This window comes from Episyrphus balteatus, chromosome 3, assembly GCF_945859705.1.
Source record: "Episyrphus balteatus chromosome 3, idEpiBalt1.1, whole genome shotgun sequence".
NCBI lineage: Eukaryota > Metazoa > Arthropoda > Insecta > Diptera > Syrphidae > Episyrphus > Episyrphus balteatus.
Window position 1 is genome coordinate 72,920,803 of NC_079136.1, and position 25,756 is coordinate 72,946,558.

General features: G+C 29.4%; 2 protein-coding genes across 2 annotated transcripts; both read left to right on the forward strand.

Annotated features, from left to right (window-relative positions):
* Window positions 1-1,087: 1,087 nt before the first annotated feature.
* On the forward strand, window positions 1,088-2,408 carry LOC129915734 (NKAP family protein CG6066). The gene is made up of 2 exons (XM_055995395.1): window positions 1,088-1,994; window positions 2,054-2,408. The coding sequence occupies exons 1-2, from the start codon at window positions 1,162-1,164 to the stop codon at window positions 2,223-2,225; spliced, it is 1,005 nt and encodes a 334-aa protein (XP_055851370.1). The 5' UTR covers window positions 1,088-1,161; the 3' UTR covers window positions 2,226-2,408.
* A 3,563-nt stretch (window positions 2,409-5,971) lies between these two features.
* Window positions 5,972-22,845, forward strand: LOC129915728 (Y+L amino acid transporter 2). The gene is made up of 8 exons (XM_055995390.1): window positions 5,972-6,157; window positions 6,235-6,871; window positions 17,314-17,558; window positions 18,261-18,529; window positions 18,598-18,798; window positions 21,494-21,643; window positions 21,722-21,899; window positions 21,967-22,845. Exons 2-8 carry the CDS (start codon window positions 6,432-6,434, stop codon window positions 22,023-22,025), a joined length of 1,542 nt encoding a protein of 513 aa, XP_055851365.1. The 5' UTR covers window positions 5,972-6,157; window positions 6,235-6,431; the 3' UTR covers window positions 22,026-22,845.
* Window positions 22,846-25,756: the final 2,911 nt, after the last annotated feature.

The window sequence follows — 25,756 nt, forward strand, 5'->3', positions numbered from 1 at the left end:
GAATAGAATATTTGAAACCAGATGGATTTGGGGTGGTTTCTTTGAAAAGGTTTTACTTTACTAAACCAAATTCTCACGAAAACACAGCTATTTATTTTTTAATATTTTTGAAATATAACGTTTTTTATGTAGTTATTGCACGTAGCAAATGTAGGTAGTACATGAAACAAATCAAGCGAGTAGTTTATTCGATTAACTACGCGTAGTTAACCGAGTAGATTACCTGACGTAATCTACTCTGCCATCTCTGCTTGTGAGGCATCAGTGAGGTTGCCCAGAATAGGGCTGTAAACTTAGCTCGATTTGCGTAGTAGGCTTAAATTTTAAAAATGTATGTGCATAGCTAGTTACAACTAAATTATGTCAACAATTTATTTGTATAAATAAATTGCCTCGTGTAGATCTAAAAAAAAAATAGAAGTAATGTGCAGGGGCCCTAAGTGAGCAAAAAGAACTGAAAGAGCCACAAGCGATAAGCCGATACTTTTCTTTCAACACAAAATGTCAAAACTACAGCGACAGGCAAAACTTCAACAAAGTATTTCCAAAATAGATTATTTTTAATTATTTTGAAAATTTTGCTTTTATCTTATGTCGTTTTCCAAAATTATGGGAGTGAATCACTCCTTTTTCGTGCAATTTTGGAATTTGTTCACGAAGAATTTGACAAGTGGAGTGATTTGACGTTTGCTTTGCATGTGTTTGTAATACGAAATAATGAATAAAATAATAATACAATCTTTTAAATTCACTTTTAGTGATTTTTTACAATACTTTATTGAATTTTTTTTGTAAATAAATATAATTTCCTTCACAAAAAAAAGTTAAAACAACCACCCAACAATTTGACAAGCAGTCCATGAAGTCAAATGTAGAAGTATTGGTAATCACTCCGTCACTCCTTCAAAATTTTGGGAGTGAAGAATTTAATCCAAAAATGCACTCCTTTTTCAATTTTGGAATTTGAAATCACTCCTTTTGGAGTGATTATATAGCTAGGAGTGTCACTCCTTGAATTTTGGAAAACGACATTATTAAATAAAACTGGTTCTTTACTTTGACGAGTGTAATTAAATAATTCATAAAAAATCAAAAAAAAAAAAAAATGTTAAAGTTGAATAAACTTTAAACGATTTAAAACGATATTCCATTTCAATAATAATGCCTTCACGAAGCAGAAGTCGAAGTCCAGCGTTTTCGGTTTCCCGAGAACGTAGCCGACGAGTTGATCAAGATCAACCATCAGACAGATGGTCTAAAAGAAGATCACCAAGTTACGACAGACATTCGTATAATGATCGTGACTATCATCGAAAAAATGATCGCTATAAACCGAAATACGACAAAAGACCTGGCCAACAGCGTCAAGACAATTTTATGGACAATCGACGTGCTGAAAGAGAAACAATTGGAGAAGAAGGAATATCTACCGTTTGGGGTAAGTCACCTCAAAGACCAATAACCTACACAGACGACGAAGATGAAAATCCAGGAAAAAATGAAGAAAAAACCCACAACATTGGGAAAAAGAAGAAAAAGAAATCAAAACACAAGAAAAGTAGTTCTTCGTCGTCTTCCAAAAAACAGAAGAAAAAGAAATCCAAAAAAATTAAAAAGAAAAAATCCAAACGTAGTTCATCAAGTAGCAGTTCCTCGAGTTCCGATTCTGAATCGGAAATGTGGATCGAAAAGACAAAAGATAATAAAGAATCCAAATCAAAGATTGATAAAAAGCAAGATCATGAGTTTGCTGTGCCATCTTCATCCTCGGTTGGAGAAGTCGAGAATCTGAATGAAGATGTTGGCCCAACTCTTCGACAGACAAGTGGATTGACACAAAAAGATTTCGGTCATGCTTTGTTGCCAGGAGAAGGTGCTGCTATGGCAGCTTATATTGCTGATGGCAAGAGAATACCACGGCGAGGAGAAATTGGTTTGACTTCAGATGAAATTGCTACATTTGAATCGGTTGGATATGTTATGAGTGGTAGCAGGTATGTTATAAAATATAGCTTTTGTAATCATTTTATATTCATTATTTTTATATTTTTAGACATCGTCGTATGGAAGCTGTACGTATAAGAAAAGAAAATCAAATATATTCGGCGGATGAAAAGCGGGCTTTGGCTATGTTTAGCAAGGAAGAGAGACAGAAGCGTGAGAATAAGATTTTGTCTCAGTTTAAGGAAATGATTAGCTCTAAATTGAAGGCGGACAAAAAATAGAGTTTTCTTTTAATCGGGGTACGAAGTGTTAAAAGATTTATTTAATTTGCAAGTCTTTTAGGTTTAAGAAATAACACTTAGCTTGTTCAATATATAATTTTATTTTAATAACAATAAATTGTATTAAAAATGAAAATATAAATAGAAAATTCAATATTTTCTGTTTGATATTAAATGCAAAAACAGAACTACAAAATTTGGAATTTGTTTTATGCAAGTCATCACATTAAAACACAAACACATTTTAACACACAAAAGCTTAATCAAATTGCAGAATTTTATATGGCTATTTTTTTTAAAGTATACTGCCGGTCAGTAGAAGAGGTTGACCCTATAAACGACAAAGTGTCGAAATTTTCACCAACAAGAATTTAAGAAAAAAAAAATTCAATGATCAATGTTCAAAGTTTTTTTTCTAACTTATTTATAAGAAACAAAAAGTTAAAGTTATTAAATCAATACATTAATAAAAATTATTGCGATGCTCCCGATGGGCCAATAAGTTTAAGGTCCAGAGAGTAGCAAAACAGTGCGAGGTTTTACTCGTTTATCTTGAATGAAACTATTCTGACGGTGGACATAGTTGGTTATTTTGCAGAATAGCCATTCTTACAGCCATATTATTCACTCTGGATTTCGTTTGGATTAATACTATGTTTCCACCTACCCTAAATCCGAGACTTAGATAAGTAGATTTATATTCTATTCTGCTATTCGATTCTCGGGAAGATTTAATTGATTAATTACGTGAAATTGGCTTTGAAAAATTTCTGGCTTTGGATGGCCAAACGTTGCTTCTGTTTGATTTAGATGTTTTCAAGAAAAAATGGTTTCTTAAAATTTAATATTGACTGCCATTTAAAGCTACTTATTTGAGACTTTCACGTGAATCGAATGGCAAAATACCTAGGGTTGTAAATCCCGAGATTTATTCTTAATCTCGGATTTACGGCCATATTATTCAATAGTTTAAAAAATACATCTGGATGTAAAGAAATTGAAATGTAAAAAATAAATCCAAATCTATGATATTCACTATCACACAGAGAAAAAAAATAGTAATTTTCAACTATTTTTTAACTATTTTCAGAGTTAAAATCGGGATAACTATTTTGGATTTGGATTTATTTTTGACATTTGACAATTTTACATCCAGATGTATTTTTTAAACTAGTAAATAATATGGCCGTTAGGGTAGGTGAACCCAAATCCGAGATTTTACGAAGAAGATTTAAAATAAATATCGAGATTAATTCTAAATCTACTTAATCTCAGATTTAATTATCTTTATTTTTCCTTTTCAAAAAACTTGAGAAAACAACTGAACACTGCGAAAATGAATTTAAAGTTAAACAGACCTCCAGAGCAGTTTAAATTTATTTGGATTTAACAAGATTGAATTTAAAAAAATTGGATTAAGTAGTGAATATTATGGATTTGAATTTATTTTTTGGATTTAAATTTCTTTATATCGAGATGTATATTTAAACTAGTGAATATTATGGCCGTAAAGGTTCCGAATAAATTGCTTAAACTGTGGAAAAGCCATTTCGAGAGTGGTTTTGAGCAAATAAAATACATAGTCTTGGGTGACGACAGAAAATTAACCTCAACCTTACTAAAAAAAATTAAGTTCATGCAAAAGCAGTTCGTTTCTACCCAAATCAAATTAGTAATTTTTAAAAACATCCACGATATGGGGTGTTCAGAATTATAATTGGTCAAGTCCACTTCTCTATAGGTTGGATGTTTTAAGGTCTTCAGCAAACTCATGCTGAAGCAAGAAGCTATAGAGGCAACAAACATACGATGGTCAAACATTATAACTTGCCAAACGACCAAGCAGATCTGGCCTAGGCTAGATCCAAAACGTTCAAAAAATTTGTTGTCTCTAAGCAGATTGCATATCAGCTCTGTAATAGGTGTCTTAACAGGACACTGTCTCATAGGTAGACACGCCATAAGACTTGGCGTAATCTCTAACGACTTCTGTAGAAGTTGCCTTGATGAGGAAGAAGAAGAAACAATCCAACATCTTCTCTGCTCATGTCCTGCCCTTTCCAGTAGACGTAAAAAATACCTGGAAAAATATTTCTTAGAAGATACCAGTGAACTAATCAATACTGACATCTTCAACCTTCACCGCTTTATTAAAAGCTCCAACTGGTTTAATTAGTGAGGAATTTCCTCACAAAATCATGGTATCACAACGGACGAATAAATGGTCTAAGTGTGTCAGTTGTTTTGCTGACAGCCATTTCTACCTAACCTATCCTAACCTAAGGTCTTAAAAATAAAGGGTTTCGTTTTATTTTAAATAGAATGAAAGAAAGAAATTCTGCACATATAGAGTTATTGAATTGTGAAACATTTATTTGAAAAGTTTCTTTATTTTTTGAGAAAAAGCTTCTCAAAGTTCAGTATAATCATTGAATAATTACAAATAGAAGTGACACCGCAGATTACTCATGCGACTATAAGAGTACCGGAAGATAGATGAACTACAGGTTTGGGCCTCAACTATCATGTATTTTCGAGTTGAGTCTTAACTAATAATTTTTTTAAATTTTCATAAGAAAATTAATAATTATTATTATACATTTCAAAGAGCTTATATTGATATAAGTTTTCGTATTTTGAAAAGTCATATTAGTCTAGAGAACAAGGACGATGCCTTTTACTCCTACTGGCCTAGGTTCGAATACCGGTAAAATTTGAATTTTTTTTTTTGCGGAGATTTTTTTGAGAAATTTATTTAATTTTTATTCTTGTAATGTAAAAAAAAAAAAATCTCAAATTCCCGTCAGATTCGAACCTGGGCAGGTAAACTTAACAGACATTCACCTTATCCTCTAGGCTATCTCCACTTTTTGAAATAGGAAAACTTTTATCTATATGTATAAGCTGTTTAGGATTTGATTTTGGGTTGCTGGATTTGCTTTTGGATTGTTGGCTTTGCTTTTGGATTGTTGGATTTGCTTTTTTAATTCAACGCACGATACTAGCGACGACAATTTTACAGCGGAAGTTTCCCTGGGTGTCCACTTCTATTTGTAATTATTCAATGGTATAATGTACCTACAAATTTGAAATGTACTTGACCCATTATTATTCTGAACCAGGGTTGTAAAAAATCATTTTATTTTAAATGCATTTGCTCTCCATTACAAATTAAAAAAAAATATTCATTGCAAATAATAAAAATTTGCATTTAAAATGAATAAATATTTTATTGCAAATAAAAATATTTTGCATTGAAAAAAAATTTTATTGCAAATAAAAAATTTTCTACATTGAAAAAAAAAAAAAAATTCAATGAAAAATGTGTGCATTCAATATTTTTTTTTTTTTAATACTCATCGAATTTCTTACAAATTTGGCTAAAATTCTATACAAATCGTATAGAAAAAAAAATTAATTTGAACTGACCTAATTTGCGAAATTATCTCATTTGGGCTGTAGTGAAAATAGGATTTAACATACTTTATAAATGTGCATCAAATTCTCATTTTTGCGAAAATTAGATATAGCGAGTTTTGCTTTTCATCTAGATACTCATTATTTGTGTGTTAATTTTTGTGGAAGTAGGAATAGGAAATTATCCTCTGTGGAACGCACCTCTTTAAAAAAAATCTATGAGCGAGCACTCGGACGCGCCTAATAACTTTCATATGTAAACGCATCAAAAATATTTGACAGCTGTCCTTATATACAAAAAGTCACTTCAAAAAATGTGCTTATGTATATAACTATATAATAAATGTGCAGTGCGCGATGTAGAAAATAGAAATCAATCTTGCTCCAATAATAATTTAAGAATATCAATAAAATCTCATTATTAAATAGATAATTATTTACAACGAAACATATAAGTTACCAAGAAAACCAAAGATTGACACACACACATGCGATCTATAATGCAAATTAGATAAGTAAAAAATAAAAAAAAAAATTCTAGTCAAATCTAACCTCAATCTCAAAACAAAAAAAATTTGCCGCTTGCAATTAGGTAGTTTATTTGAGACATGCTTTGAGTAACTTCGAAAAAGAAAAATCCCCCACAAAGAGAAGAGAATAATATTGTAGTTTCTCACAAGTCACAGCTGGAATCGCATTCATACAATTTTCAATTCATCATTCGTTCGCAGACAGTCGTTGAGAGTTGTGAAGTCGTCGCGTGTTCACACACAAAATCAAACCATAACCATGGCTTCGAAAGATCTTCCGTCGCCTAGTGAAATAGCTCTAATTACGCCCGGCTCAGAGCAACCACCCACAGCAATGGGTTTTGGCGAGGCGCCAAACAACCGGTCGTCAGCAGATTCTGCTGCTGCTGCACCTGCAGCAGAGAAAGTTCAAATGAAAAAACAACTCGGACTCCTCGAAGGAGTTGCCATTATTTTAGGTATCATTTTCGGTTCGGGTATATTCATTTCTCCCAAAGGTGTCATACGCGAAGTGGAAGCTGTTGGAACGTCCTTAGTCATTTGGATACTTTCTGGGTTGCTTTCTATGATTGGAGCACTTTGTTATGCCGAATTAGGAACTTGTATTCCAAAATCCGGTGGAGATTATGCTTATATTTATGAAGCTTTCGGTTCTTTACCTGCATTCTTATATCTTTGGGATGCAATGATGATATTTGTGTAAGTATACATTGACATCATAAACAATTTCATAATTTCCAAGAGTTCAATTGTGATCAATTGAAAATTGTTTTGTATTGATACATTTATTTGCTTTTTTTTAATTAAATAATGAAAAGATAATTTTATTATGATTTATTTTTCAATTGGAGAAACGTTTTTTTTTCCTTTATAAAGCAGCACGTTTTATCATAGTTCCTCTACATTGTTGAGTATAATAGTTTATTTTTAAAAAGGGCGAGACTTATTAAGGAGCGTTTTTCCTAGACATTTTGTTATACAAGGTTTATTATTAAGGGTGCAGTAGTAATTCTATGCCCTTCATTTATAAGTAAGCTTTAGGGTTTTAGGGGTTGGATGAAGACGATAGTATTTATATTTTAAGTTAACGCGTGACTATGCCTACGCGGTTGTTATTTATATTTTCTTTTGGCTTTCATTCTATTGGCTTTCATTCATTGGCTTTCATTCTATTCATGTGTTGGTACTTTTTTTTTTATCGGAAGAAGATGATAAATTTTTTAAAAAATATTTCATCATGTCCTTAAAGTACATACTATTAGGTACATAGCTTTTATGTAAAATATCTATTCAGCAATCTATTGCAACAAGTTTGAAAGTATTCTATCGAAAATGCATGCAAGGATAAAAAAAAAAGTATTGCCATTTTAAGAATTGTACATAATTGACCGCTAACCCTTTAAAAATATACAAATATGTGTGTTGATATGGTCAGGTCATACATTTGAATTGAGTTAATTTTGAAACATTTTGTATTGCTTCTTAAAGTAGGTATGCTTAAGTAAGATTAAGAGATGTTTACTACTGTTAACTCTTTAAGGACAATGCAAGCTTTAAGATGAATAGAATGAAAAGGATACATCGGTTCAGATAAGTTTTGCATTTAGTTTTAATACACTGAGTTTCATATTCTATAGCCCTAAAACGGATAGTGTGAAACAAAAAAAAAAAAACCATTCAAAATAAAATTGATGATTATACCAGTTTATTTTTCGCATTCAAATATGTGTAGCAGTGATCCACCCAGACTTATGTATTTTTTGGTTACCGTAGAATGCAAATGAACACGCTAACTCTGAGACTGAGATAGGTTGAATTTGTGAAGAAAAAAAGATTGGGTCCCATACAAAAAATACTACATGTATTATAATAGGTGTGTTTTTTTGTTTATCTATATAGATTTTTTGCAAAAAAACGACATCGAGATTTTTGAAATCAAAACAATTTACGTGTTAAAAACAACAAAAACTTTATCTATATAGATTTTTGAAAAATCCAGATAATTATCCAGATTTTAATTTCTCTCGATAAAAACAGTAGTGCCAAGGTAGTTTAATTGTTCTGTTCATACAGAAATATCTGAAAATATTAACAAAAAAAAAAAAGCGGAGAAAACGAGGTTTGAAAAAAACTCTCATAGAAAAAAATAATCAAAAATTTGTTTGACATGGTTGCATTGAAATGTTAATATCTCGAGATATACGCTATGCACTTTTCAGATAAAAGTCTTAAATGGATCCTGATAAGATTGTTGAACAGATATGTATATAAAATTACCAAAGTTTTTTCGAAAAGTTACAAATAAAAATAAAAAAAGAGTCCACGTTTGATTTTTACAAAATCGAAATAAAATTCAATATGGCTACCTTCAAACTCTTATAACACAAGAACGACGCAACTAATTTTAATGGTTATGGTCTTAAAATGTAGCTAAGAATATACCAATGATTTTTGGTTTTTTGTGAAAACAAAATTTTTTGAATCCAACATGGATGCCATGGCCATACAAATGGTTTTTGTTTTTTTGTGAAAATTTTTTTTTGCATCCAACATGGATGTAATGGCCTTCCCACTTCGGAGTTAAAATAAAAAAAAAAAAACAAAAGCAACATTTTTGACAGACAGCTGCCAAAGTGTATGTACAGTGGTGCCAAATATTTGCATGGATTTCAAAACTCCCGATGTCGTTTTTTTGCACAAAATCTATATAGATAAACAAAAAAACACACCTAATAATTACGGCGACCATATTTCTGGAAGCGAAACCCGGGAAAGATAAAGAATTCGTTGGATCGTTTTGAAAATATTGATTTTTCAAAAAAAATTAAAATTTTTTAAATGAGTTTTCATAATTGCTCCTTATTTTGATATAAGATTTCCTAAACGATGTTTTTGTTGAAATCATTTAAGTCGTTTACGAAATCCGAAATCAAGAAAATAGTTTTATAATAATGTCTGTTAATAACTTCTAAAAAAAATATTTTTTTAATCAAAATCGGGAGAGCTGTTTTTGCGAAACGAAAATTCTCATACAAAACCAGCACAAAATTTTGCTTTTCGTTGCTACTGTGCTACTGCGCAGCTAAGGTAACAAAATTCTTACCTGTGCTAGAATATATGGAGATTTTTCAATCGTTTATCACTCCCATTTATTTGTCCAGGCAATTTTTCTTGCAGCAAAAGTTTTTTGACTTTGGAGACTTAGAAAAATGTTCGTTTTGCTTCAGCAGATTACTAGGCTTAATGCTTTATCCGAGAAATAAGAAAAATTTTAATTTTCAGCCACTGTTTTCTTGTTTTCCGTACAAAGTATTTAAAATATTGAATACAAAAATCAGAGAATGTCCAAATACGGGACAATCACCAGACAAATTACAAAATACGGGACACTTATACGTCCCGGGTTTCTTAAATAAATACCCGGGACAAGCTGTAGAAATACGGGACAGTCTCGGGTAAACCGGGACGGATGGTCACCGTAATTATAATACATCATTACCTATTAATCTCGTACCATCATAATACAATGATGCTGTACTTAATTTAATGATTAAATTTTATGATAAAAAATTCGATATGAAGATATCTAACAAATTGGTATGACATTACGAAAGTAAAGAATGGCAAACAAAAATGAGTGCCACTACTACTGCCTCTCTGTAAAAGGAAGAGCCTTTTTTCTAGACTTTCAACTATGTTTAAAAAAAAAAACATTTATGAATAGTCGTTTCCCTGCCGAAAAGGAATAGTTCCTTTCCTTAGATAGTACATACAAATTATAAATTGTCCATTTAGTGAAACTTACCTTAATTTGAGTTTGCGCACATCGCCATCGTGACATGTTTTGTAAAAATCTTGTAACAAATTATCTCAAACGGCAGCTGAACAATTTTCTTTTATCAATGATGCTCTGCAATTAGTCTTAAAGCCAGTTTAACACAAACGAATACAAGAAACAAATAGATCTGGCAAATTATAATTGTATAACACGATTTGAAATTCGAAATGAGATAATTTGCTAAATTATCTCATTTGGACTCTAGTGAAAACAGGCTATAAATCAATTTGCATCGGATGCTGAATTAATGAAAATTAATAAATTATACAATTTTGTATTCCCTGAAAATAAATTGCGCAAAAACTCCGAGGAAAAAAAATTCCAGGAAAACGAAATTCCCATGTAGATAAGGCCTTTTGCACATATCAAGGTTTTTTTTTTTTTGCAAATAACAGATATGTATTTGAAATAACAATGATAATAATATTTTGTGACACGAAACACCTTGAAGAGGCAAAGCCTAGTGCCTTACAAAACTCAACCATTCTTGTGTACGTGTAGTAAGTTTGCTAGATTAGAAGCGACCTACAATTTTCCGCCGAAATGTCAATGATGCTCTTAGAGGCTTTGTGAAACAATTGCAAGATGCAGTACGTTTTAAACAAATGCACTAACTATTGCGCCACGGGGTACTACATTTGAAATGAGTTAATAAATAAAACCAACAAAACTGGATTGATATGGTTAAGGACCATCTAAAAAACGAAGTGTTTTTAAAAATTTCAGGGCCGGTTTTTACAAATTGTATCTTTATAGTTGGATAAGATAAAAATAATGTTATATTGAGCGCTTACCAAATTTAAAATAATATTTAAAAATTCGGAATCCGGATACCTAATATTGAAAAGTTTCTTACGTTTACGATATGTGGTTCAAAGTTAGAAATATGTACTCGTACCTTTATAAAAATAATTATTAGATTCACTTCAACTATGAGGGTGCACTCTATTTTTTCTTTTTAAAGATACTTAAGTTTAAATAAATAATATATTTTGATATGACTTAAGTGATTTTCTAAATGAAACAATCAGTACTTGAAATTTTAACATTGAAATGCGGATGTTTTATTTTTTATCTAAAACAGCGATATTCTATGGGAACATCTGCCTTAGCTAAAAGTTGCTCAGTTAGTTCTTTATTTATTTTAAAAGTTTAAACCGTTAAACACTTAATATTCTAACATTCTGTGACACAGAGATACAAATTTTCAACTTGTCGACAAAACTTCTTCAGTTTCATTATTTATTTACTGCTGTCTATTCAATTAATTGTTTACATGCTTGAAGATTGTCTGAGATATCTTAACCATTTAAGAATGTTATTAAAAAAAAACATCACCACAAACTCAAACCCAATTAATTTTTTCTATATCTTACAACTGAACACATTTTTTTAATTGAATTAAACTCCACTGAAAAAAAAGCTGACAACAAATTAATTTATCAACAAAAAAAAAAAACGGTATCAGCTAAAAATTATTATTGGTGTAAGTTAATCCCAGTCTTCAGTTTCTGGTTTGTATTGTCTTGAGTGGTTTTGTATGTTTGTTTAATTAATGTGTGGACTCATCTCAATTGTATTTAATATAAACCAATTTAAATTACCAGACAATGTATAAGATATCACAATTAACTCAAGGCATAAACAAGGCTTGTGCATGTCTAAGCACATTTTTAATGAATAATTAAAACTGTTATCTAAAACATTTCAATTTATAGTTTATTAGGATTGAGTTGAAATAAAATAATTTTCTTCTAGATCCAATTTTTTTTTGTTTTCAAATTTAATTTGCATTTTTACTTCATTTACATAGTTTAAAATGGTTTACTATCTGAAACATACATAGCTTTTCAGAAGGTTCGATTTTTTGAAAATGGATTTTGGGGGTAGGAAATAAATTTACAGTATCTAATGAGAGAACCTACGAAGAATCCAAAAAAGAAGTCAATAAAGAAGAAAATACCATAATGTCATGTTAATTTTTAGCATGCCAGCAAAAAAAAAACAAATCCAAATAAAAATGCGAAAACAAGTGATCAAATGTTTTGTTATAGAAAATTAAAATATTTATTGCTGAATGAGATAGTCTAATGTCATTCCTTGATGAGAAAAAAATCCTGATTTTCTTGTTATTTTTCTTCAAAATGAAAGTGATATATAAGTGCAAGTAAATACGTGAGTAAATGCACTTGAATGAATAAGTAATTTTTTTTTCAAAAAACTTACACCTACTCACACCTTTGTATTGGTAATATGTATATGTATTTGTTTGCCGTTAGAAAATATCAATATTAATTTTTCTCTCAGAAAGCTCGTTAAAATTAAAAAAAAGAAATAATAATAACTCGCATCAAAACCTGTTGATTCAGTGTCAAGCTTGTTTAATGTTTACTTTTTAACTTATGCTAGGTTGTATCAGAAGGTAGGAAATAACTAAGTGCAATGGTATGCAATTTAATTGTGACGAAGGTTGCCGCTTAAGTTGAAAACCGGGGACAAATGTATGTATTTAGTTTTTCTTTTGAAACCCCACAAGACACTAGGCTAGTTAAAGTGTATTGAATTGGTTATAAACAGAAGTTGTACCAAACAAAGTAAACATTTTTTTTCTATTCACTTGTTCCCATACAAACTTGCACGTGTGAACGATTACGAATGTTGTGCATTTCATTCAAATACATATTTGCAAAACTGCAAATATGCTGGCAATTATTTTAATTTTATGTCTCTTTTGTATCAGAAAATGATTTTGTTTTCAACTTTACTGGGAGTTTCTATAAAGTGAATATTCTTACATTAAAGATTGTGTATTTGTGTTTAGAATTTTTTATCTTTTTAATGGTTCATCCAAAAGGCTTGACAAAATCATTTTCTTTTATAAAATTGTCCGCTCTTCGAAGTTATTCAACTTTAAAATATAAAAAGTAGTTTTTTCTCATTTTTTTCCGATTTTTTGACGAAATTATTAGGTTTTTCAAAAAAATTGGCAAAGTTTTCAAGTATTTGTATTCTATATTGTGTTTTGGTTTCACAGATCCTTTTATATAACTCTCAAACCCCTAATACTATCATATTAGATTTCTTCAATAAATTCGAATTATTCATTTTTTCAACTAAAAATTATTTTAATCAATTTTTCGCGTCCGTTTTTTTTTTAATTTTATAAATGCAATTTTGTAGAGCGTTCAATTTTATACAAGAAAATGATTAAATCTAGCCTTTTTGATGAACCATTAAAAAGATAAAAAATTCTAAACACAAATACACAATCTTTCCCATACAAATCGTATGGGAAATAGAAATTTGCGATGCGGCGGTACTAAATGTTAACATTAAGGGCTGAAACTTTTACAGTATTTTTTTTTCGTCATTTCCAACAATATTTTCAACAATGCTTTGAAAAAAAAAAATTTTTTTTTGAATCAGTCTAATATGTATATTTTATTTTAATTATTAGTTTAGGTTTTTTCTTAAAACTTGAAAAGAAGAGTCATTTTAAAAACAGCGTTTCTTTTTTGAAGACGTGCAAATTTCCCAACTTTGTTAAAAGTTATCAAAAAAAAAAACAAAACTCAATGATAAAAATTTGATAAAAAAGTAGTTTTTCAATTTCTCAATTTTCTCGAAAACTGGAATCCTATGGTTTGAAATGTTTGATAAGAAGTCAATACAGTAATTATAATAAAATTATCAGTAAATTTCGTATTTTAATTAGAAGTCCTGACACTGAATGTGTTTTTAGATGATTTTTTTTTCTCAAAATGTGGACTCTTAATTTAATAATAAATCGAAGTTGTTAAAGACTTCATGTACAGTTTGAATCTCCGAGTTCATCTAAAAGACAAATTAACCGTAGCTAAACAAGCTATCAAATTTTCAAAATTTCAAGGCTTCAAATATTGAATTTTGAAATCTGACAAGACTAATAAGACTAGCAACTATAAAGAAAAGCAGTTAAGGAAACCTTAAGAGTATATATATTTAACAAAAATTGGTCCTCAAGAAGGGTATAATCTAATCATACCCGAAACGTCGACCGAAAAGAATTAGGAAATAATCAAGAAAAGACCTGTAGCCCACTGATAAGTACAATTTTCATATATTAAAAGGTCAAGAAATAAGAAATAGAGACTTTTATAATTATGATGCTAACAAATCAACATTTTTTTTAAATTTTTTAACCCGCAAAAATTTCTTTTTTTGTGTCTGCTTACGATATACCTATAAGTTTCAGATTGTCAATATATTCTATTTATTTAATTTTATTTACTTTTGCAATATGCATACCTTTAAAAAAACATAGAAGAAATAAGACTATCTAAGAAACTGGTTTGACTAACAAAAAAATATTATATTACCTATGTACTTTAAGAACTATTGATGCTTGTCAGACATCACGAAACACGAAAGTGTTAATTGCTAGTAACTACAAGATTGTGTGTTAGAAATTATTTAAATTTATGTAGGTACAACACAATTTAAATACTAATTTCAATTTTGAATAGTTTTCAAAATGTTCTCATGTGCTACTAAATTACGCAAAATAAAACCAATCGAGATCTTAAAGGTTTCAGTTCATTGTGAGTCTAAATTAAAAAAAAAATTAAAAAAAAAAACAAATTTACAGTTCAAATGTGAATGAACATTGTTATAATGCAAAGTCTTGCCATTAAACTTATAAAGTAATTTGTATGAATATATCAAAAAGATTCATAATGTTTCACTGAAATCGAACCAGTTCAACTTATATATGTATACATAAAGTTGGTATAAATATCTTTAAGTGTCGATGACCCAAAATATATAAAAAAAAAAATTGGAAACGTTGACTCTTAATTTAAACACGTACGAATTTGCTCATTAATTGTGCTGGGTCGTGCTTTGAACTGATAAATGAGTTTAACTTAACACCTTCCTTATACAAATCTTGTAAAGAAATCTTCCAATGTATAAATACATATGAATTTGAAAGAAACCCAACTATTCTTATTATTTGAATACTATATTAAAAAATAATTCACAATATGGGTCTAATTATAAATTTGAAATTTTGTAAATTTATAAGGTTTTGAATATAGATACAGGTTGTCCCATGCTATAAGTAATTTTCCAAACTTAAATGTTTTACCTAATGTCTTTACAGAATTGGGAATTTGAATCATAACGGTTAAATGCAGTTTTTTTTCTAAAATTTTCTCCAAAACTAATCTTAAATCTATAAAAAAATATCATAGAAGGAACTGTTATCTTTCTGTATGTTTTCCATCCACTAATAGTTTTCAAATGAAAGAAGAGCCTTTAAATATTTTCGACATACGAAATATACGATTATTTACACCTATCGTCTATCATAAAATGCACATATTTAATGATTTGAAATGACAATAAATTCTTAATTATTTTTTATAATTATGTGAAGCAATTTATCATTATCCACAGTAAAAAAAAAAAAACATTTATTTTATAAATTATATTATTATTCAATTTGGAATTTTGTTAAACCCCCCGATCGTACAAATCTGCTTTATTCCAAATTAGGAAATGCTTTGAATTTTGCGTTTTCCATTGAAATTGCATATATGATTTGTTAGTACCTAGTTGAAGCATACTTCTTTCTTCATATGTGCTACCATGACCTTATTAATTGCCTTGCACTTAATGGCAATTCGCCAATATTACCAAAGACTCAATGATGTATTGTTTTCTATTGCAATAGAATGGACTGCTGATCATAAGGCGATATTGTTGACTTGTATAAGCAATTCATTGAGTTCTTTAACCTTTGAATTATTGTGTATAGGTATTAGGGTGACCCAAAGGTATGTTTATAAAGTGTTTTCGCTGCTAAAGTCGTCTAAAAATAATTGACATATACAAAAATTAAAGATAATTGTACATACATTATCTATTTGTCAATATACTCGTATTTAATGTAAATGTAGTTTAGTTTAGACCCAACTGCAATCGCTTGTTCACATCTTTATTTACACCAAAAGTCCTATTTTGTCTACCATACGTTTATGAGATATTAAATAATTTTTTACTGAAAAATTCAAAATTCCCTAAAAACTATTTTTTTCTTCAAGAATTCAAACTGCTGTCGTTTTTACACACCAAAAATCATCGTTTGTGCACTCTCCGTTTAGGAAATACATATTTGAAAAAGAAAATTTGCAAAAAAGTCCCCTAAAATTCCTTAAAATTTTTAGAAAAAAATAGTTTGTATGAAAATTGTTATAAAAATCGCTTTTGATGATTTTTGGTCTGTGTCCATTTCTCAAAATGAACAATCGATTGTCGTTTAAATTTTTGAAAAAAATAATTTTTGGAGATTTTAGAAAAAATAAGAAATGTTGTATGAAAGTTGCTTTAAAAAAATTGTTTTTTAATATTTCCTGATCGGAGAGTGGATGGATGAACTATGATTTTTAGTATGTATAAAAAACTGGAAGTCGACAAACGATTGCCGAATTAAACGCCTATCTCTAAATTTTGAGCGTTTAAGACAATTTTTCAGGCTACCTATAACAAACAAATATTTTGCATGGTCAAACATGGACAAGAGGTGGAAAAACACATTAGACTAGTTGGGTTCAAAAATTTTGAGGGCTTAGTTCTGGCTTCACGGAGCCTCTGGAGCTCGTTAAAATTCTGTCCACTGTCTGAATTTCAAAATTTTTAGGTATTTTTATAAAGCTATGAAAAAGTGAGTGGAATTAATGCAAACCTAATGTATAAATATTTTTTTTTTATTTTTCCTGTCATGCAATCGAAAAAAACTGGGAAACTAATTTAATATATCGAAATCGTGATCGCAGAAAAAAAAGCAGAAGAATTTTGAAATTTTGTTGTGAAGATATGACAAAAATGATAGTTTCAACAAAAGGTGGATTAAACTAAGTTTAAATTTAAGTTCTTAAAAAATTTCAAATCTTTATTGAATTTCAAATTCTTGTCTTCAACGCAAATCAATAGTTAAATCAAAGTGGTTTTTATTGATTTCAAATTGCTTTTTCCCCAATGTACTAATCAATTTAAGGAACAAGTTTGAAAATTGTATTGTACCATAGGCCAATTATTTCGATTTGTTTAATTCTTAATTCTTTTTAATTCTTTAATACTTATGATAATATCACAGCTGCTCTTTTGACCGAACAGAAAAACTTTTTATACTACATGTTTCTGAATTTGTTATTGCTATCCATGATTAATATCCATAGTTTCTGTCCATGTTTAGGTCAAATAGTTTAAAAATCTAATTTCTTTTCTTTTTCTAAAAAAAACTTTTTTTTTTTTATTTCAGGCCTACAACAAATGCAATTATGGGGCTAACTGTTGCTTCATATGTACTACAACCTTTCTTTCCTGAGGAATGTAAAATACCAGATGGTGCCTTGCAACTATTAGCTGCAGTTATGATTTGTTTTCTTACTTTTCTGAATTCCTATAGCATGAAAGCCACGACGAAAATGCAAAATGTAATCATGTTTACTAAGGTTGCAGCTCTTGTATTGATAATTATACTTGGCCTGGTTTGGATGGCAATGGGTATGTATAATTCTATAGTAGCAAATGTTTACAAAACAATAAAAGTTTTTTTTTTTTTTTGCAATTGAAGCTCAACTGGTTGCATTTTTTATTGTAGAATTTGCAGTTTTTTTTTTCTTTTTATTTATTGTTATTTCATGAAGCAAATTCCTGAAGTAAAATATTAAAAAAAATCTAAATTCACGTATTTTTGTTTAGATCGGTTAAAGTAAACTCAGATGAGAAGATAAGTTTAATGACTTGGAGCAACATTGTTGCATCATATGAATATGACAAAGAAAACTACCTTAATTTTATAGCATGTCAATTAGTTTAAATTGGATGATGGCATTAAAATTTTTCTTAAAGATTCAATCGCACTAATTATTTATTAATAGATAGATAGATTTCAATTTATCGTTCATTTTCTTGTTTAAAATAAAAAATGTATGTATGTTACATAAATCACTAACCATGCCTTCGCCGTCTGCCTAATTGACATAAAATTAAACATTTAATAAAAAGTTTGTTTTTATATAATATTCATTATTTTTTTTAAATCATAAAGTTAAAGAGTAATAGTTACGAATTAGTATTATCTAAGAAACAAATCAGTTCGGTGAAATTTTTCGCAACCTAGAATGTTTCCAATGACTGGCCAAATAATATTGTTTATTTATTTCATTCATTCATTTAATTTTTCCGATATTTTTCTATTTCCAGGCAACGTTGAAAACTTCAACAAACCATTTGATAACTCAGAAACAGATCCTGGTAAACTATCTGTTGCATTCTATTCTGGTATATTTTCCTATGCTGGGTGGAATTACTTAAATTTTATGACGGAAGAACTTCGTGATCCTTATAAGAATCTCCCACGTGCTATTTATATATCTCTACCTCTTGTTACTGCAATTTATGTTCTTGCAAATTTATCATATCTTGCTGTTCTCACTCCACAACAAATGGTTGCTTCAGAAGCTATTGCTGTGGTAAGTATAGTTTTTATTTATATTGACCTGCAACAAAATGATATCCTTTTTTTAATTTTTTATTTCAGACATTTGGAAAGAAAGTATTGGGCGTTTGGTCTTTAATAATACCAATATTAGTAGCTGTATCAGCATTTGGTGGCTTGTCAGTGCATATAATGGCATCATCTCGAATGTGTTTTGTTGGTGCTAGAAATGGTCATATGCCTTCATTGTTGTCACATATCAGCATTGACAAGTACACGCCAACACCATCTTTAGTGTTTTTGGTAAGAATTTATCTAGTGTTTTTTTTTTTTTTTATTTTTAATTTATATTCAAAATTTCAATTCTGTGAACGGTTTCTCTAGCTTAAAAAAAATTAACCAAAACTGACAAATTCATTTAACTTCGGAAAACTTGCCTAACACTTGCAAAAACTTTTTAACAAAAGAACATTGGTGTTTCAAATATAGGAAAAATGCATGAAATACAATAAACTTTGAAAATATATTATAAAAATGAAAACAATGCATCAGTTCCAAAAAGTTCAATCTAGAAAACTTGGGTCCATTTTTTAACTAGTAATGCATTTATTTTGCGTCAAAAACAATTAAAATTCATAAAATGCAGTTATTTCAAAAATATGCAACGCCGGTATACTTTTGTAAAAATAATTTTAAAAAACCAAATCAGCAGTCATGGCTATCATTGAGGAGCATTATGGAAAATTTTAATTTCCGATTTTAAGACAATTTGGCAATAATGGTTATAAGAGGGAAAAAAGTAAATGTTATAAAAAGTTCATCTACTTTCTAAATCAACATAATATGTATAAATATTATGTATACATCATGCTGTTCCAATTTGCTTTATTTCGATACTCAGTCATTTTCCGTGGCACATTGCAGAACCAGATACTGACATTCTGCGTGCCAACTTGTTCCACCCGCAACATTTTTTAAAACTGCTTTTTATGGCATTAGGCAGGTTCATCAGCCTCAACTGCAATTTTAAAGGGGGGTAATTCCTCTGAAATTTTTTTGGCATTTTTGCTTAAAAAATTCATTTATCATCTGAAGAAACTAGTTTTGGTGGTCTTAGCTTTATATGAATCTCTAAAAGTCCCTAAATAGTCCCAAAGCCCATGCATCCTTAACCTTCACTTGTATGAAAACCACAACTTTAAACGCATTTAACTCGAAAGGCTTTTTTTCCGCGCTGTGCAAGTAGCTCGAAAAAAAAATGAAGCTATCGACTTTTAATAAAGTGCAAATTACAGTTTCAATTTACAGAGGTGAAGTACCAGGTTCGACCATAAGCAAGTAGTTTGGGGCATTATAAGGAATGGTAAATATGCGCTTGGTTTAAAATCCTAGAAGTTACTCGACCTCCTTGTATTGTTTATGTCCCCATACCTGAGGAGCATAAAACGTCACTGCTCGTATACCTGGTTTTTTAAAAATAATTACAGATTTTACTGTCTCTTAAAAAAAACCCTTTCACCTGAATTTGTTTAATGAAAAATCATTATTATTGCATTTTATCCCAAATTCATCGTTTTTATCAAATTTTATTAGGGTGGCACATAATTATTGTTTTCACTAAAAAAACAACCTTTTTACCATGATATAACAAAAAACACCTTTTCGCATGAAGAAAAGCATACACTTATTATATCCGTAATTCCCATGCGAAAGAGAACTTTTTTAATAAAATTCGTATTACATTTTACCATTGATTTTATCGGACTTCTCGTGGTTCGTGGATTTTTCTTATTTTCCCAAAAAAAAAACACCCTTATATGTATAGACTGCTTAGATTCTTGGTTTCTGTTATAAATGAAACATTTGTACCAATTTTCATTGGTGTCCCAGTTTTTGTAGTACTAATTCCAAATTTCATCATTTCTCAACCCTTTTACTCAAGATAATTTTGTTAGGCTCTGTTGATTCTTAGTTCTTATAACAAAATTTTGTTCATCAAGTTTAAAAAATTAACAAAATGTGTGTCAGCAGTTATGATACCTTTCTCACACATAACAAAACCCACGAAAAACACCCTTCCACCTAATTTTTTTATAGAATTTTTTGATCCTTGGCAAACTTTTTGCCGAGTTTCATGAATATAACAATTTTTTTTTAATTTGTTGATTTTATGTACTATTTTATCTGTACTATAAGCAATTCATCTGTTTTAAACAAAATTTTGTTTGTTTTGTCAACTTATCACTAAAATTTCCGATTGAGGTTATAATTCGATAGTGAAGATAGTAAAGTGGTCCTGTAAGTCAATACTAATAAAGTAAACGAATCCATACTCAGAAAATTAAATCTCAATTAAATTGTGTACTTTCACATATCGATGCAAAAAAATTAAGGGTTTATTTAATTATAACACTTGTGAACCATTTACAACAACTGTTAATGTATTTGGACTCAGTAAGCCTAAAAATCAAACTGGTTCCATTATAAGATCTCAAATTTTTGAGATTTTTTTGGTTTTTACATATTGAGGGTGATTTCATACTACTTTTTTTAGTTTTTCAAGTTTTACTAAAATCATTTTTAATAAATGTAATGTATTTCGGTTCAGAGAGTTAATAAAAAAAATTTCAATAAAAGAAAAATAAAAACAATGTATCAATTTGGTGCAGATAAAAACTTCAGCACCCTTCATTAAGTCAGAAATGATTTACAACGCGTTGTAACGGTCTGGAAAATGTTTGTGTGTTGGATAGTGTATTCATTCAGCACCTCTAAATCAACTAATTAAACATCTTTCATAAAGCAATACTTGTTTTACTTTTTACGAATTTCACACAAAAAATTAAATGTAGTTTTTGAACCACCTGCTAATGGGGCATCTACTGAAGGGTCAGCTAGTTTTATATATTTTTCAAAAAAAAAAATGAAATAAGAATCCTTATTTTAATAATTTTAAATTTTAATAATAATTTTTATAAAATGTTACCTTATTTTTCAGTGTGCATTATCAATTGTTATGTTGCTTGTAAGCGACGTTTATGTTCTCATTACCTACAGTAGCATAGTGGAATCGTTTTTCATTATGCTTTCAGTATCAGCTGTATTATGGTTCCGATACAAAAGACCAAACATGGAAAGGCCAATTAAAGTAAGAAAATAAACATATAAAACATTTTGGTTTTATATGTTTATTTTACTAATTTGTAATTTGTTTGTAAATCTTTAGGTTCCACTTTGGGTCCCCATTGTTTTTGTGATAATCTGTGCTTTCTTAATCATTGTTCCTTGCTATGTCGCACCTTACGAGGTTGGTATGGGTGTTCTTATCACAGTTATTGGAATTCCATTTTACTACGCTGGTATTGTATGGCAAAATAAGCCAATATGGTTACAAAATGCAATTGGTAATTATTTAAATTTAAATATGAAAAGGTTGTTTTTCTTAATGATTTCTTTATTTTTGTTTTTCAGGCAAAGTGACTCTCACCTTTCAGAAACTTTTTATGTCAGCAAAAGAAGAAAAAGACTGAAGCACTTACACTTTTGTTAATTTATTTTTATATTAACATTATTATGTTTATTTTTCAATGAGTTTTTTTTTTGCTTCATAATTAATTCATCAAGTTCTTTTTATATTTTTTTGAGTATTTTTTTTTATAGACTTATGAATTTTGTTTTCTCGTGTTTGCTGGTAAGAACTTATCTACAAAGTGTGCATTTATTATTATTTTGTATTGTATAAATTACATAGTAAGTTAAAATAACTACACAAATGTTTTTTATATAATATACATATATATATTAATTTATAATATATAAAAAGCAAAAAAAAAATATTCACACAATTCAATCAAAAAATAATTTAGATACTGAATTAAAAGTTTATCATACTCATTTAGTACAGTGAGTATTGAAACTTGCGGTTTTTATACTGAATCTCCTTCCCGTGAGCCGCAGGCTATATTTTATGCTTTGTTTCTCAACTCTTGAAAACTCGTTTATTATAGTGCCAAACTTATAATGAGCACTAACTGTAAAAATCTCCATCGAAACGAATAATTTTTCTGGCTTTTTAAGATCAATTGTAAATAAATTCCTTAAAACTAGTAAATTCAATAATAAAAAAAAAAACAATAATGTAAAACTTTGTATGAACGAAATTATTAAAAAAAATTGATTAATTTTTCCAAAGCAAATTTTTTATTATTTGGTATTGCCACAATTTTCAATATATTTGTGTATTTCTATGACACTTCGAATAAAATTTTATAATTTAATATTTTAATATTTATTTAACACACAAAAATCATGTATGAATTATCAGCATACATATAAATAATAATAATTGTGCCATGAATGTTATTTTTTTTTTTAAATAAAATATTTTAAGATTAATAATTTATTATTATTATTACATATTTGTGTTTGTCGAATTTTAATATTCGTTCATAAGCAAAAAAAAAATTAAGATCCCAAATGTATAAGAAATTTTATACGTATGTAGGTACTATGTATATAAATCAGATATTTTTTTCTGTTTTGTAAAAATAAAAATGAAGTGGTTTATTTAATTATATTGTGTTTAGTTTTTTATTTTTCCTTTATTCCTAAAAGCCCACATCAATTTTACGTTATGAGTGGCATATATTTACAGTATTGGTATTTTGTAAAGTACTTTTTTTTCCAACAGAAAAGGTACATAACTTTCCCCAATAGTAGTGCGTAACCTATAAGTTTTTAAGGTTTTCAGTTCAATGTTCATTTCATTTTATTTATTCCAATAGCAATATAATGCAATACAATGGCAATGTTAGTACAGTAAATAGAGTGGTCAACAGTTCCAATCAAGAATAGAAACTTTTGTACTTGCCGTTTTTGAAATCCTACTCTCCCGGTCAATAGAATAGGTTCACACTATATATATATAATGCTCCAAAAAAGACCCTTTTCCAATGGGTCAATAGAATAGGTGTTGTTTTATTTGGAAAAATGAGAAGAAAATGACTCAATTATAAAAGTAAAATAGTTTCTATCGATAATATTGTTTTTTTTTTTTTTTTTTGCTGAATTAAAATTAAAACAAAACCTTTCTTTATTACGACTTTCTCAAAAACTTTTGCAAGTAATTCAGGTTTATTTTTAGTCAGGCTTCTCTTCGCGACTTTTTTGACCCTCCCTTCTAAGTAGATGGTCAAAGGGGAGTATGTGATTTGAAAACGTAACCTTGAATAAATCAATAACTATCAACCAGCAAATCATTTGCATCGTAGATTTGTTAGAATTCCTGTTGTGGAATCCATTGTAATGAGAAATCTCATACAAATTTCAACTGAATAAAAAAAAAAATACAAATGGAGCCTTCAGAATAATAGTGACAGTGGGCAGTGGCGTATTGAGGGGGGGGCTCAGGGGGCTCAAGCCCCCCCCAAGCCTGCAAAATCATGTCATTATTTGGCTGATTTCATCATAATCTACATGATTAACTGAGACTTGTTCGTAAATCTTGGAGATCTAGAGGCAGCTCAGATGATCGAGCCCCCTCCAAGTTCTGAAATGGCTGTTTGTGTTTGTTTGAGTAAGAGCCTTAGCTGACGTTGAGGGTTGGGATAATTTTTTCGGATTTTAGTCCAATTCAGAATTCTTCAAATATTTTTTTAGTATTTTGACGTCGAACTACCTACATCACCGTTAAATTTTGCAAAACTTCTTTTGCAATCTCAAAAAGCCGTATTTTATCGTCTTTAGTATATTTACTTTTTTTCAAAAATAATATTTTTCTCAAAGATATTGGAAATAGACATTTTTGATATCTCAAAATCTTAGTGGTCAACATAGCTAATGGTTTTTTTAAGCAAATTCCGGTTTGTGCTTCTGATTTGGATTAAAAAAGGAACATATTATGAAAAAGTATATAATTTCGGACTAGACATCAAAAAGAATTTCATTGAAAACACTGGCACACAAAATAATAAAAGTGTCATGTACCAGGAACCAGACCTATCTTTCTATATGTTTTTGGGCCCGCTGAATCCGAATTTCAAGTCCGTTTTGCCCGTTTACCCTCCAGTTTTGAGAATAATGTAAAAAAGGCACAAAACTTCTTTTTTTTGAGTTTTTTGCATTTTACTCAAAACTGGAGGGTGACAGGGGCAAACGGACTTGAAATTCGATTCAGCGTGCCCAAAAACTTTAAGAAAGATAGGTCTGGTTCCTGGTACATGACACTTTTTTTATTTTGTGTGCCGGTGAAATTAGTTTATGAGACTTTCACGTTCTGCATTGGACTTTTTGAGCATTCACTTGTCCATAGGGCAATGATTTGTTCGGCATTTTTTCATTCATTTAGATTTTCTGATCCAATTCAGTTCACTTTGTTTTTGTTCTTGAATTTGATGCCTTTTTCAGTGAATCTGCAAATTTTGGACACAATATTATCGAAACTTATATTTTGATTGTTTTGTAATGTTTATTTGGTGTTAAATTAATACAAAAAGCATAAAACACATGAGTAATGAAATATCATAATTCATCACTGCCTCTGTGTTTGCAACCTCATTGCTTTAAACTCTACCCAACAAATTTTTCTTTGAAAATTTGCAATAATATCGCCCATGTTCTGCATTTCACTTACATACATATTTAATATGTCTCCCATAATGTGACTTCTTCTTATATTTTCTTTTAAATTCTGCTTTTTTTCCATTAAAGTTGCCAATAAAATTGCATCCATGTTCAAAGTAGCAGTAATTTTACTTTAGAAACAAAATAAAATTGGATGATCCTTTAGTTTTGACAGTTCGAAGCATTTTCGAAGTTTTCGAAATCGACCAAAGGTCAATTTCACGTGAAATTGAAAAGTGATTTCAATTCACTCTCGGTCGAATTGCGGAACATGGGCGTTTATATCGAAAAAAGTGATGAGTATAGATCAAAAACTAGACGTCATAGGAATAAAAGTGTTTTTTTTTTAAGATGACTGAACACCTCGCTGTTTGTGTAAAAGGTTTGCGATACAAGATTTAAAAAAAAAAAACACTATTTTGAATGTAAAAAAAAAAGACAGTAGTACGAAATTGTCGAAAGCAGTAAAATGCTACAATACCACTTTCAGTACCGCAGCACAGCGCTTTTCTCTTGATCAAAGAAGAATAAAAATGAGAGAAAAAAAAAATTAAAAAATTTTTTCAGCCCCCCCCAAATTTTTTTCTGGATACGCCACTGACAGTGGGTCAAGTCCACTTCCCTAAAAATTGGATTTTTT